The following is a 14,586-nucleotide window of genomic DNA, read 5'->3' on the forward strand; positions in this document are numbered from 1 at the left end:
TGTGTATATATATATATATATATATATATATTAAAAACATCATAAAGACAAGACAGGCATCTCTTCTCCCCAGGGAACACTTGATTGATGGATTGTCCCCACGTTACCAAGTTCACTCACCTCCCAGTCTGCAGCTATGGCCACAGTAGCCTATGGAGGAATGGCTGGAAAAAGCTGGAGAACAACTACGTGGGGCCTTGACCTACCCAGATCCCTGGACTTCGCTGATGAAGGTCAGCAAGGCCAAAAGCTGGGAGAGGGTGGCTGACCCAGAGCCCTGTCTCACTTGGGGCTCACATGGCACCTGCAGGCACAGCCTCTGAGGCTGGGCCTTCCTTTGGCATTGGACAGACACACCCTGCCTAGGTAGTAAATGCCCAAGCTTCTGCCCCAACATGCTGCTTGCCACTCACCCATGTATCGGCCTCCAGCTTTAATGACAATGGCACTTCGACTCCGAGTCTCCTCCTCTGCCTGTGCCATGCTCTGTCGTGCCTTCTGGTAGGAGTCGTCAGTGGCGCACACTGTGACCTTGTCCTGGATGCTGCCCAGGCAGTCCAGGTGTACATCCCCATGGCTGCAAAACAAGAGGAAGTTTCACCACTTGAGCCATGCCATGCCAACCTAGGACACCACAGGAGAGGCAGCAGTCTAGCTGTGGTAGTTTTGGGGTCCCTGGGGGCCTGAGGGCAGGTAGCCTTACCTGGATACATATTGTTGGATGCAATCAAAGCTGCCCTGAGGGCTGTCTCGGCCAATATTGGAGAGGTAGAAGGAGAAAGCCCGCACCTCCTCTGGGCAGTCAGGCTGGGGTATGGAGATGTGCTGCAGAGAGAGAGGTGTCACTGCAGTCCTCGGCATGGGAAGCTGCAGCACAAGCCACACTCACCCTCACAGATGCCATTCACTGGTTACAACATGCAACCTGTGCAGCAGGGACATGGGAACCTTCCTCTTTGGCACCTTCTGGCATGAAAGGACAGGATGGTCACTTAAGCAATGCAAGAGCTCAGCCCAGCTGCTCTAGAGCCACCATTATTCGGGCTGTCTGCCACTCAGACTTCCCTGCCTGCAGACATAGTGCATCCCACCCTCTATCTGCATACCTTCCACACCAAATTGGAAAGGCCTCCATTGGCTATGTCTACTTAATGCAAAGGCATGTGGTGCATATATATGTGTGTGGGGGGGGCTGTTCTGAGACAGGTTCTCTGTGTAGTCTTGGCTGTCCTAAAACTCACTGTAGACAAGGATGGCCTCGGAGCTAACAGAGATCCAACTGCCTCTGCCTCTCAAGTGCTAGGATCAAAAGCATGTTCCACCACCACCTCCTAGCTTAAATGTGTTTGTTTTTGAGATAGGTTCCCTAGCCTAGTCTGACCTCAAATTCAACAATGTAGCCTAGGCTAACCTTGAACTCCTATCTGTCCTTCGTCCACTTCTTCAGGACTGGGATGACAGATGTGTACCACACCTGGTTTGCTTGGCACTGGGGATGGAGCTCAGAACCTCAGAAATGCTTGCACAGGAACTGAAAGGAGTTTCTGCATGTGCCCAGCATGTGGAGCCTCCATGCCACCTGACTCTGGCATGTATTTCAGGCTTGGGTTGGAGCTGACACTCCCTTGGCACAAGCCCTGAGATACATGTGGCTATTGTCATGGCCAGTGACAATTGGGCTCTTTGCTAATGTCCTGATCCTGGTGGGGAGCCTGGGCTCTGCCAAGGATCTCACACAGGCTCAGGCAGGCAGGGCACTGTGTGCCACTCAGGGTTGGAGGCTCTGACTGAGGCTTAGAAAGAGAGCTTTGTACCTCTAGGGACGAGCGCAGACAGGGTGCTGAAGCCATATTATCTAGGTCATGGTGGAGGTGACAGGTGGGGGAGCTACCCAGGGCCAGAATTCAAAGGGATCAGGAGGTGTCAAGGTGAGTGCCTCAGTTGCCCAGTGGGTAGTAGAGGTAACCTTATGGTGTGGCTCAGGGCCTGCTCATGTCTAGGCTGGCAGGCAATGCAGTTGCCACTTATAGGTAGGGTCTCAGCTGCCCTATGGACTGCTGCCAGCCCAAGTGACAGCTTGGCTGTAGGCTGTGTGAGGGTATGGGTAGCCTGAGGACCCAGGCCTGGGGGTACCCTGCTGCTCTGAGCTGTAGTCACCAGGGGCATTGATCCCACACAGAGCACTTTCAGCTCTCACTGTAAGGCTGGCTCAAGATGACCTGTGGGAGGGGAAGGGGGTCTTCATGGGAACTAAGGGGGGGGGGCAGGTAACAGCTGAGAAGTATTTTAAGCAATATTCCTCAGTTTAAAAAAGATGCAGTCAGGCTGGGCGGTGGTGGCGCACGCCTTTAATCCCAGCACTTGGGAGGCAGAGGCAGGCAGATTTCTAGTTCAAGGCCAGCCTGGTCTACAGAGTGAGTTCCAGGATAGCCAGGGCTACACAGAGAAACCCTGTCTAGAAAAACCAAAAAAATACAAAAAAACAAAAAACAACAAAAAAAGATGCAGTCAGGCTGGGCACATGGCTCAGCAGGTGAGAGTGCTCACTGCTCTTACAGAGCTCACATGCACCTGTATGGAGCTCCACAGGATCTAACACCCTTTTCTGGACTCTACACTCGTGAACAACCACCTCTCCCAACACATAAACTCAAAATTAAAAATAAAAAATAAACTAGGGGGTGGTGGCACACACTTTAATCCTAGCACTCCAGAGGCAAAGGCTGGAGGATCTCTGTGAGTTCCAGGCCAGCCTGGTCTACTGAGTTCCAGTACAGCCAGGGCTGCACAGAGAAACCCTGTCTCAACAACAACAACAACAACCACAACCACAACCCCACACAAACTTTAGGGTTGGAGAGATGGCTGGCTTAGTGGTCAAGAGAACTAACTGGTTGCTTTTGCAGAGGACCTAGGTCCCGTTTCCAGCAACCACAGGGTTGCTCAAAACCATCTGTCACTTCAGTTCCAGAGACTGGACACAAAAATAACTATTTTTAAAAAGAAAAATTTAAATGATTTATTTTATCTGTACCAGTGCTTTGCCTGCATGTGTGTTTGTAAATCACAGGTGTGCTTGGTGCCTGAGGTCAGGAGATGGCACAGGATGCCCTGGAACCGGAATTCTGGATGAATCGCAGCTACTCACTACATAGGTGTTGGGAACCTAAGTTGAGTCCTCCGAAAGAACAGCTAGTGCTCTAAACTGCTGGACCACTTTTTCCTGCCCTGAAAAAAAACAAACAGGGAGCTGGAGAGATGGCTTAGTTGTTAAGAGCACTGGCTGTTCTTCCAGAGGCCCTGAGTTCAATTCCCAGCAACTACATGGTGGCTCACAATCATCTGTAATGGGATCTGATGCCCTCTTCTGGTGTGTCCAAAGACAGCAATAGTGTATTCACATACATAAAGTAAATAAATAAATCTTTAAAAAACAAACAAACAAACAAACAAACAGGGCTAACAAGGCTAGCCACCACATGAATTCTATCTCAAGGAAATTAACACATTGCCAGGCAGGGCATGGTGGCTCACGCCTTTAATCCCAGCAGGCAGAGGCAGGAGCATCTCAGAGTTGGAGGCCAGCTCGGTCTACAGAGTGAGTTCCAGGACACAGGAGTCCACAGAGAAACTAACCAACAACAAAAAAGCAAACAAGGAGTGCTTGCTTTTGTGGTTGTGCAGCCCTTGGTCTTCAAGACACACCCAGGAGAGTGCTGCAGGGATGGGCTCTGTCTGCACCAGCCTAATCTTCAGCTCAGCAGGTCTCAGAGAGCACATGGGGGACTTGGCTTCCTTCCCCTCCCCACACTGTCCCTTTGGGCAGTCTGCCCAGCCTCTCCACTGAGCTAACCCTGGTCCTGAACCTTTTGGAGTTTTCCACATCCTTCCTTATGGGGTCCCTGTCTGCTCACCTTGTGGGTCCTGACCCCTTTGGAGGTCGAACAACTCTTTCACAAGGGGTCACTTAGGACCATCAGAAAACATAGATATCTAAATTAAGATTTATAACAGTTATGAAGTAGCAGCGGAAATAATTTTATTGTTGGGGGGTCACCACACCATGAGGAACTGTATTAAAGGGTTGTAGTAGCGGGGTGGTGGTGGCACACGCCTTTAATCCCAGCACTTGGGAGGCAGAGGCAGGAGGATTTCTGAGTTTGAGGCCAGCCTGGTCTACAGAGTGAGTTCTAGGACAGCCAGGGCTACACAGAGAAACCCTGTCTCAAAAAACCAAAAAAAAAAAAAACAAAAAAAAAAAAAAAAAACCAAAAAACACCAAAAAACAAAACAAAACAAAACAAAAAAAAACCAAAAAAAAAAACCAAAAACCAAAAACCAAATCAAAACAAAACAAAAGATATATAAAGGGTTGTCGTGTTAGGAAGGTTGAGAACCACTGCCCTAAGAGACAGTACAACAGGCACGCCCAACAGCAATCCAAGTCCCTCTGCAGTCCCTGACTCTAGACACACTGACAGCATCTCAGTCTCTGAGCATCCTGCCTCACCAGCTGCAAACATGGGTGGTGAGCTCAGGCTGAACCATGCTACATAGCCAGACACCAAGTACTGTTCATGACAGGGTCAGCCAGGCAGTAGTTACTATTGCTGAGAGGCTGCAGCTTCAGGGATGGTCCAGCTCAAGGTCCATGAAGGAGCAGAACACACAGGCAAATGCTACAGGGGGCTGGGCTATGAGTATGAGACCCATGCCAAGGCCCTGCTCCTGGGACTCTGCTGATAGCAGGGTCCTGGGTGGCCATCATCACAAACGAGCTGTGGCCTCGGACCAAAGCACAGAGTTGGTAAAAGACAAGGCTGGCGCGACTCTTGTAGAACAAATCCATTGTTCATTGGCCACGATTATGATGGTGATGTCTGTTTTTGCTCATCAACTTGATCACATCTGGAACTAACTAAACCAAAGTGGCTGGGCACACCTGTGAGGGATTTTTTTTTCTTAATTAAATCATTTGAAGTGGGAAGATCTGCTTCTCGTCCGGATCTCTGATGTGGGAAGATCCACCTTTAATCTGGGCCCTCTGCCTGCAGTCTAGGTAAAGGATAGGAGAGAAGGGACACTTCGCCTGCTTGCCCTTGCTCTGCTCTATCTAGCACGTCTACTCCTTCACTGGCATCAGAGCCCACCTCTGTAGAATTGTGGCGCATGCTAAGGGGCAGCCGAGACATCCAGTTTCATGGACTAAACAACGGATGGATTGTGGGATCTTCCCTGGCAGACAGCCATTGGTGGATCAGCTGGACCACAGCCTGAGAGCCGCTCTAATAAGTCTCTTTCTCTATGCATATACTATTGGTTCTGGTTCTCTAGAGACCCCTGACTAATACAGGGGTGAAGCTATCCTTCATAGCTGTGTTCCCTAGGGCTTCATGATCCAGCAACTGTAGGCTATGTGGGCAGCTTAGGCATGCCATGTGCCTGGCTACCACGCACAGCCAGATTTAAGAACTTACCTGTAGGGTCTTGGCACCCTCAGGAGAGAAATGAGAACACTAGTGCCCCACCCAGCCTTCCCTGGGGACTGCACCCCCACAGCCAATGCCCAGGAGGGGCCAGTGGCCAGGATGACCTCTTCCCATTCAGAAATGCACACAGCTCCAGAGTCCTAAGAGACACAGGGAATGCAGCACAGCACCTCACCTCATGGGCTAGAGGGCACTGACCAGGTTAGTGCTGAGGCAGCAATTCCAAATAAAAGGTTATTTAGAAAGGACACAGACAAGCGACTCAGCGACTTGGGAGGCTGAGGAGGATTTTTCAGTACAAAATTAATTCTGGATAAAATAGACCAAAATAAAATAAAAGGTAGGGGCTGGAGAGATGGCTCAGTGCTAACAGCACCGTTTGCTCTTCCAGAGGACCTAGATTTGAGTTCTAGCACCTGAGGGATGGCTCTCAACCACCCGTAACTCAGTTCCAGGGCATGCAAAGCTCTTTTTTTATCGCAGTGGGCACCAGGCACTTAGTACACAGATAGACATGAAGAAAAATTAGGGAAAAAAAAAAAAAAAGAGTAGCTTAAAGAGGCTAGTTTTTAAAAAGTAAAAAGCGGTAGTCTGAACCAGAATGACCGACAGGCTCATAGACTTGAATGCTTAGTCACCAGGGAGTGGCGTTATTTGAAAGGGTTAAGAGGTGTGGCCTTATTGGAGGACGCATGTCACTGGAGGTGGGCTTTGAGGTTTCAGAAGCCTCTGCCTGCGAATCTGGATGTGAGCTCTCAGCTACTGCTCCAGCGGCATGTCTGCCTGCTGCTGCCACCATGCTCTGTACTACGGTGACAACACAGCAGTCCTCTGAAACTGTAAGCCAGCCCCCAGTTAGATGCATTATAAGAGCTGCCTCGGTCATGGTGTCTCCTCACGGCAATGGATTAGCAACTAGGACAGAGGCCTGAGGCTGTAGCTAAGTGGCAGAGCTGTTCCTGGCACGTGGCAGGCCCTGGTCTCCATCCTGAGAACCAAATGGAGGTGAGGACAGGTAGTGTGCGTCATACAGAGCATTCCTATCTGTGCGAGATCACACACGTGCCCACCCCCAGGTCTGCAATGGTATCCACCTTTGAGAGGGCACCCCAAGGACTACTTCGAGATGACCACCCTCCTCTCAAACATGACCAGAGATGGACAGGCAGGAAGCCAACTGTGCCCTCTCTCTTCCATAGCTCATGTGTGTCAGGACAGGGAACACTCACTCCTTGGCTTCCTTCAAATCGGATGGATGGTCTCAGTGACACAGAATCCTAAAAGAGAACAAAAAGGCAAAGCTTCAGTGGACAGACAGACAATCTATATCTTCCAGCCACACAGGGCCAGAGCACACCCACAGGGTTTTGAAGCGTCAGTAGGAGTTCCATCAACTGCCAGAGCCAAAGTCACAGGAGCAGACACAGGTCAAGAGCCTCGGATGTTGTCACAGGCTGTGCCTCCCAGGGCGAGGAGGAAGCAGATCACATGGGTCTGGTCCCCAGCAAAGAACACTCTCCCAGACGCAGCCCATGAGCCCAGCTGAAGTTCGCATCACACACACCTGCTGCTGTTGGTGTGAAGCACCTATCTAGGCTAGCCCTTCGGTTTGGCTAGGGGCTTGGTCACTGTGTCTATGTAGCAGCCTCTAAAGGAGACCTGCATGAAGGCTTCCGCCCAGAGCTGCCGCCTGCTCACAGCCCTCCAGTTCGCTGCAGTGAACCCTGGCGCCAGACCACCTTTTCAGAGGCGCTGCTATTGGGAGGCTCCTGCGCCCTCCGTTTCTCCTCAGACACGAGGCTCTGTACAGCCGAATGCCAATGCCTCTCAAGGCAGGTCAGCTCCCAAGGCAGGGGAAGGGGCAGGGGAGGGCCATGCTGCACATCAGGCCACAGCCAGAACCACTACTACAGCTGGCATGACAGGAGCAGCCAGTCAGGGGACAGGCTGAAAGGACGAGGCAGCCGGTGGCCCTACAAAATAGCACACATTTGGCTGCCAGGGTGAAGGCAGAGGCCTCCTTGTCTTTTGAGCCTCTTCGTCACATCCCAGCAGACACTTCCACACAGTCAGCCCCTCAAAACCAGGTCAGCTCCTTAGCCACAGCACAAAGCACCCACATCCACCTGGTTACATTGTTTCACATGGGGACCACATATAAGAGGCAACATGCATGAGGACCACTGTGAGGCTCCCTGCAGAGGGGGTGCGGCCACACCATGACCCAACCTTCTACCCAGTGATCACATCAGAAGCACAAATTCTGGTTAAGCCCTTAGGTACAAAGACAGGTATTTGCTGGAATGTCCTTCACACAGACAGGACAAGAAAGTTTTGTAGTGTCAGGTGCTGAACAGAGAGTAAATGTGGGACATCCATGAGGAAGGGCAGGTAGGAGAGGTGGCAGCCCCACCCCCAGGTGAGAACCATGTGTGTACATGTTGGACAGGGTGCTCAGTCTTGTGTGATGTTGGGCACATCAGGTGCACACTTGTCACTGAGCTGACCCCAGCCCCATCCTACACCTTGGGATGCCATACTAGGGATAGCAGGAGAGTTTCCACAGGCAACACGAGTGGATCCCCACACTTAGAGGAGAGTGAGGCAGGGCCTAGAGACATCTTACTTAGGCCAGCCTTGGCTGTGTGAGACACTCATTGAAAACTCAAACCACAGACTCCCTCAGGCTGGCACTTCCACGGGACATACATCTGTGGCAGTGTGCACTGCCTGCCTATGCAGATGTCTCTGTGGATGAAAGGACTACAGAGCAACACCCTCTGTACAGAATCTTGAATAGATGGCAAGTGCCTTTCATTATCCCTCTACTTTTCTCTGGAATTATTATACATGCTTGGTCTGCCACCGGAGCCATATCTAACCATAAATGGCAAGACAGGTTAAAGGAAGCCTTTGAGAGACACAAGAGCCACTCACAGCAAAAGAGACGACAGGTCAGGTGGCCCTGCTGGCCAAAAATATCAGTGACACTGTGGCACTGGGCTTGAGGCCTAGAAGGCGCTCTGGGGGAGAAGCACCAGGTGCAAGGCCTGGCTCACATCCACCTCAGGGCCAAGCTCTCTAGAGGACAGTGCACAAGCAGAGTACAGGGTCCACCGTGCAGCAGGACTGCGGAATGCATGGAGTCTGGGGTGGCAGCCCGGGGGCAGCTCTGAGAGTAGCATTAGAGCTGAGCAGGTCCTTGCTCTGTAGAACAAGTCCTCTGCAGCTGCCTCGGAGGATAGGGACAGAGACATCCAGGAGCTCAGCCTTCCTCAGGGACCTGGGATGGCTGACCTCAACTGGTTGTCCCCATATGACCTTGCTGGCATCACAGATTTGGGCTCCTGGCCACACAGGCTGGGCCCTTCATTCACCTGGACAGGAGGCCTTGTCCAGCAGCCACCTGAGCAGCCAGCCTATCCATGCTACTGCCATTAGACTGCAGCTCCCCAAACGGCTATGGACAGGTATGGACAGGCTTGGAAAAGACAGAACAAGCTGTGAATGGTGGTGCACCAGCAGTCAGGAAGCTGAGGCAGGATGATGAGGCCCAGGTCAGCCTGGGTAGCCGAGCAAGATCTTGCCTCAAAAGCCAACAGCCTCTGGGCAGAATGCCATCATGACCCACAGCAGTTCACGAGCTCACAGTGACCTTGCAAAGTGAAAACAGATTAACAAAGACAGACTAGGAGGGGCACTGCTCAGTGTTCCCAACGGAGACCACAGGTGCTCACCACCACCTTGGCCCATGTGCCTGACAGCTGGAGGCCCGTTTAGTGAGCCAGTCTAGGGGGAAACAGGTGACCAGGGTGAGCTACCCTGATGGTGCCAGCCACTAGCCAAGCGGGTGGTCTTGTGAAGGGACCCAATAGCCTGGTCGGCTCTGGCTGTCACCTCTCAGTGCAGACAGGCCATGAGGACATCAGGTACCTCACATCCAATCTCTTCACACAGCACAGACTCAAAGGCCTTGAGAGGCTGGAGAAGTTAAGTTTCTGCAAAGGTGTCCTGTGTTCTAAATGACCCTCTCCTGTCACACCACCACAGGACCCTCTGACCCCCGAGGCTGCCACAATCAGGAATCTATCTCACACACACACATACACACACACACACACACACACACACACACACACACACACACACACACCTGGCACAACTAAGAACTTTCTGGAATAAAGCCCAACCCTCTCAGCCAGGTCTAGAAAGGGCTACAATCAGGACCCTGTAGAAGTCTTGCCTCTTTGGCTGGTTCCAGTCAGAAGGTACCCAGCACTCTGCAACTTGGGCTGCTGAGGGTCTAGGCAGCTCCAGCACCAGCCCTACTCCAATGTGGGAGTGCACAGTAGGTGCTAGCTGGGCAGGAGGTCAAGTCTGGGAATGGCAGGGCTTGGGGGTTCTGCACTGGACCACAGCTTGTGTAGTGGCAGCTCAGGCAGGCTATGTGGTACCAATGGCTGCTCCAGAAGGCTTGGAAAAGAAGGAACCTGGAGTCAGGCATGGTGGTGCACACCTGTAAACTCAGCACTTGGGAGACAGTGGGAGGTCAGAATTCACATCATCCTTAGTGATTCACAAATTTAAGACTAGCCTGGGCTACATGAAACTTTGTCTCAAACCAAACCAGAACAAGAAGTAACATGGATTTGCCACCCAAGGCAAGGTGCTGTGGTTGTTAAGGCTGGCACCTGCCCTCCACTAAAGCATGGCTCAGCACCACCCTGAAGGGGCACAGGACTCCTAGCAACACGTCTGCATGCCATGCTCTGAGAGGCCTTTACAGGTGATCATGGCAGCATTATAAGCACTGGGTTTCAGTGGGTCACAGGCTTCCTCTACACACAAACAGGGGAGAGGCATCCCAGTTGTCCAGCTCTAAGTCAGCTGGGCATCCTGGCAGGATGCCTGCCCTGCTGTAGGTCTAGGGTTCTTTCTCCATCTAGCTGCTGTTGTCAGAGTCCCACAATTCGTGTTACCACCTCCACAGCAAGACACAAAGTTCTGTGGGCCAGGTGACAGCAGATGTGACACTTCCTATGATCTCAGCAATGTCTAGACTGGCTCCTAGGCACGTGTGGGAGGTCACTGGCAGCCTGAAGCCCTGGTGGGTGCTGGAGGACAAATTATGGCTAAGGTGGTCACAGCACCATGCCTAGGCTGGGTTGGAATAACATCCTCCCTGACCCCATCAGATTAACAAGCCTGACTATGTGCTGTGGGCAGGCAGCAGTGACAACCACACTCTTTGGGGACAGGTGTCACTCCTGAAGCTTGCTGAAGCCAAGGACACAGCCGTAAGCCAGAGCTCCAGCAGGGCACTGCCCCTGGTTGATTGCAGAAGAATTTTAATTCAGAACATGGCTGCTCTGGCAAGAGACCACATCCAAAGACCTTCTTGGTCTGTGTAATCTGGCTGGAATACACATGCCTTTCAACTCAGAAGACAGGCATGCAGATCTCTGAGTTCTAGTCAATTCTGTTCAGGTAGTTCTGGTGAGTTGGTGAGTTGAGGGGCAGTGGGGTGAAGCTGAGCTTGTGGCAGTTCAGTTCATGGAGTTCAGAGGCTGTTTTACCAGGAGAGTTTTACAGAGACAGGTTGAAGAGAGACCAAGCTAGACACAGGAGAAGGCAGAAGGAGCCAGAGATCAAGGCACTAAGAAGATTAGAACAAATTACTAGAGTTAATCTGAGGCCAAGCAGAGCAATTCAGTCAGAAGCTGAGAGAACAGAGTTTGAATCAGTCAGCTAGGAGAGGAGTTTAGCCAGAACAGCTAAGTTTAACCAGCAAGCCAGCGCTCAGAAGGAACTAGAAAGGGTGAGCTTATTCAACAATAAGGAGGCTAAAAACATTCTAGGGCTAGATATGGTTGTACGGAGGCTAGCAGCATCCAGGGCCAGGCCTAGGTTATGAGACGGGGAGACTTATTGCCTCCTGGACCACAATTCCAATCTAGCAAATGAAAGTTCCTTTTACAGCAGACAGCTCAGCCAGGCACTGCACCTGGCTGACAAACAGCAGCACAGTCCACACTTGGCTGAGAGCCAGCTGGCTTCAGCTCCTGTGGGGTAGTGACATGAGTGTTCTGGTCATTGAGCCTGCAAGCCATCAGCACTGACCCATTCCTGGAACAGGGCAATGTAGTGTGAACAGGCAAGCCTCCCAGTAGTCTGGTCCCAAGACACCAGCCCGGCAAGCATCAGGACACAGGGCCATCTCAGGAGAGCAGCTTGGTGAGACAACAGGAAGTTTGTGCAAGCCCTAAGGCAGACAACAGTTTACAGAAGTATGGCTGAGGCCAACTGTTCCCTTTGTGAGCATTGCAGAGTCTGGGTAGGGAAGGCATTCACACCAGTACCCAGGCAGTCCAGAGGGAAGCTAGTGTCTTGACCACCTTGGACACTTTATTGGATGACAGACAGAGACCTTTCCACAACATACTGTCCAGCTGGAGCCACATGTCTCCATGACACCAAATTGAATTGGGGTCTATATGCCTTTCAAGCACATGGGAACCTTTTTTTTTTTTTTTTTTTTCATTCATGCTGGCCAGTGGTGTCGCGCATCTTTAGTTCCAGCACTCAGGAGGCAGAGGCAAGTAGATCTCTGAGTTTGAGGCCAGTCTGGTTTACAGAATGAGTTCAAGGACAGCCAAGAAACAGGGAAACCCTGTCTAGAAAAAGAAAGAAGAAAAAAGAGAGAGGGAAACCTCTCTTTTTGCATGAGTACGTAGGTTGTGTGTATTTAGGTGCCCGTGGAAGCCAGAAGGACTCATCTGTCATCTGTCTGCACCATGTGCTTGTCTATTATGGGCAGAGGCCAGACAAGGGTGTCAGGTGCTGTGGAGGTGGAGTTACGGACAGCTGTGAGCTGCCATGTAGATGCTGGGATTGAACAACTGATGCTCTTAACCACTGAAGCTAGCTCTCTAGACCCCTCTTATTTGTTTTGCGGCAGTTTAATGTAGCCCAGGCTGGCCTCTAACTCACTACATAGGCAAGGCTAATCTGATTTCCTGCTTCCACCTCCCAAGTGCTGGGATCACAGGCATGTAACAGCATATCTAGTTATGAGGTGCCAGGGATAGAATCCAGGGCCTCATACATGCTAGGTGACCCCTCTGCCAGGTGAGCTCCTTGTTTGTCTTTCTTCTTTGTCTCCCTTCCCTTTTTCTTCTTTTTGAATAAGGGTCTCGCCTGTGGTCCACACTGGCTTTGCTGTCACAGCCACCAAGAAACCTGGGCACTGTTAATATTCTGTGGCCTTCCCAGCCTTGAGCAGGCTAAGCAGACCTTGAACATTTGCCTTAACAGGTCCTATCAACCTGGACAGCGACATCTGCCTTGGCTGCAGCTGCAGGTTCCCATGGGAACGGTAGCTGTTTGGGCTGCCTGTGGTGACCTTGCTCTACAACCTACTCCAGCTGAAGCAGGGCATGGGTTTTGTGGTTTTCCCCTTTATAAACACAGTGCTTATTATTAAACTTTGAAACCTTGATCAGAACCTTGTCTTGGCTTCGTTCTTCTCTCACCCCCCGCCCCTGCCTGTTTTCATTTCCAGTCCCCATTCAAGTGAATCTAGTTCGACCGTAGGCCGCTGGACACCACAATATTCCTTTGGCTGTCCGGCAACTTACTCTGTAAATGAGGTTGGCCTTGAATTTAAGAGATTCACCTGCCGATGGGCAGTGGTGGCGCACGCCTTTGACCCCAGCACTTGGGAGGCAGAGGCAGGCAGATCTCTGAGTTCAAGGCCAGCCTGGTCTACAGAGTGAGTTCTAGGACAGCCAGGGCTACACAGAGAAACCCTGTCTCGAAAAACCAGAGGAAGAGAGAGAGAGAGAGAGAGAGAGAGAGAGAGAGAGAGAGAGAGAGATTGATTGATTCACCTGCCTTTGCCTTTCAAGTGCTGGGATTAAAAGGGAGCCCCACTACTACCCCAGAATAAATAAATCTCTCTCTCTCTCTTTTTTTAAAGGTTGCCATGTGCTAGAAATGCATGTGGACCACAATTCAATGTGGTGCCATGGACATGTGGCTCCAGCTGGGCAGTGTGATGTGGAATGGTCCCAAGACTGCAAGAACAGGGCTGAGTCTGAGATGCTGCTTCCAAGGCTGCAAAGAAAAAGGCCTGAGAATCCATATGTAATGGATGGGTCATATCTAAAGCCAGACAAGGCTGGGTGAGGATGGCAGAGTATACTGCATCTTTTCCTGGAACCAAGAGCCAACCCTGCTAAGCAGTGTGTCTCTCCTCCATCCACCCAGGACAGGAGACCAGGGAAGGGAGGGCGTAAGATCACTTCTCCCAGCACTTCTCGGGGCACCAGGCCACAGGCTGCCTTCTCAGAGCCTTGCAAGCAGGAGAGGGGACTGCAGGGGCTAAGCCCTGGCCAGCGACCTCCTGGTTGCCGCCCCTTTCCAGTAAAGCCCAGCCTGTTGGGAAATGCCCTTCAGGAATCCTCCCCCAGCTTCCTGGAAGGATGAGTGTGGTCGCCAAGGCTGTGGACCCTGCTGGGAAAGGCGCCTCCATGAGCAACTGGGGCTTGGGAACCAGGCCCAGAGCTGCGGCTCTCACAGAGGTCCTGACCACCTGAGCAGGTCAGATGGGACAGATGGATGGCAAACTGCTGCGCCTGGTGCACTTGGTGGAACCAACGGTGTGCGTGTCTAATTCAAGGAGGGACCCAGAAAGCTCCCAAAGTAAGACCTTAAAGAAGGCTCTTAAAGTTGGAACTGAAGACATAATCCAGCAGAAACCACCACCCTCCTGTAGCCCTGACAGTGGGGGCAGGGCACTGTGACCACATACTACACAGCCAGAGCCCATCCCTGCTGTCAAGCCTCCTCAAATTTATTTTCTGTCCCTATGAATGTGCCTTTCTGAAGTCGTATCCATGGGCCACACACAGTGTGTCAGATCTGTGGCTGTGTAACAAATGCCCTGACCTGGAAGCTCCAAACACCGAAAGCTCTTCTGTCCTGGATCAGTGTCACTGGGCTGTAGCAGAGGCAGCAGCACCCAGCATTCTTCCCTTGTTGACTGTTACTTTACTCTCTGTCTCAGGTGGTCACATGGAACTCTTCTTGTCTATCT

The 14,586-nt window shown here is 51.5% G+C and overlaps 2 protein-coding genes across 2 annotated transcripts in view; one reads left to right on the forward strand and one right to left on the reverse strand.

Moving 5' to 3' along the window:
• Positions 1-14,586, forward strand: part of Kxd1 (KxDL motif containing 1) — a 168,087-nt gene that overhangs the window by 108,231 nt on the left and 45,270 nt on the right. The window lies entirely within an intron of this gene.
• Positions 1-14,586, reverse strand: part of Ell (elongation factor for RNA polymerase II) — a 46,151-nt gene that overhangs the window by 9,810 nt on the left and 21,755 nt on the right. Inside the window, exons 2-4 of the mRNA XM_034520736.1 lie at positions 6,719-6,766; positions 704-825; positions 414-577 (exon numbers count right to left, since the gene is read on the reverse strand). Coding sequence (XP_034376627.1) covers positions 414-577; positions 704-825; positions 6,719-6,766 — 334 coding nt within the window. The remainder of the gene's footprint in view (positions 1-413; positions 578-703; positions 826-6,718; positions 6,767-14,586) is intronic.

The sequence above is a fragment of the Arvicanthis niloticus genome, chromosome 16 (assembly GCF_011762505.2).
Source record: "Arvicanthis niloticus isolate mArvNil1 chromosome 16, mArvNil1.pat.X, whole genome shotgun sequence".
In the NCBI taxonomy this organism is placed as follows: Eukaryota; Metazoa; Chordata; class Mammalia; order Rodentia; family Muridae; genus Arvicanthis; species Arvicanthis niloticus.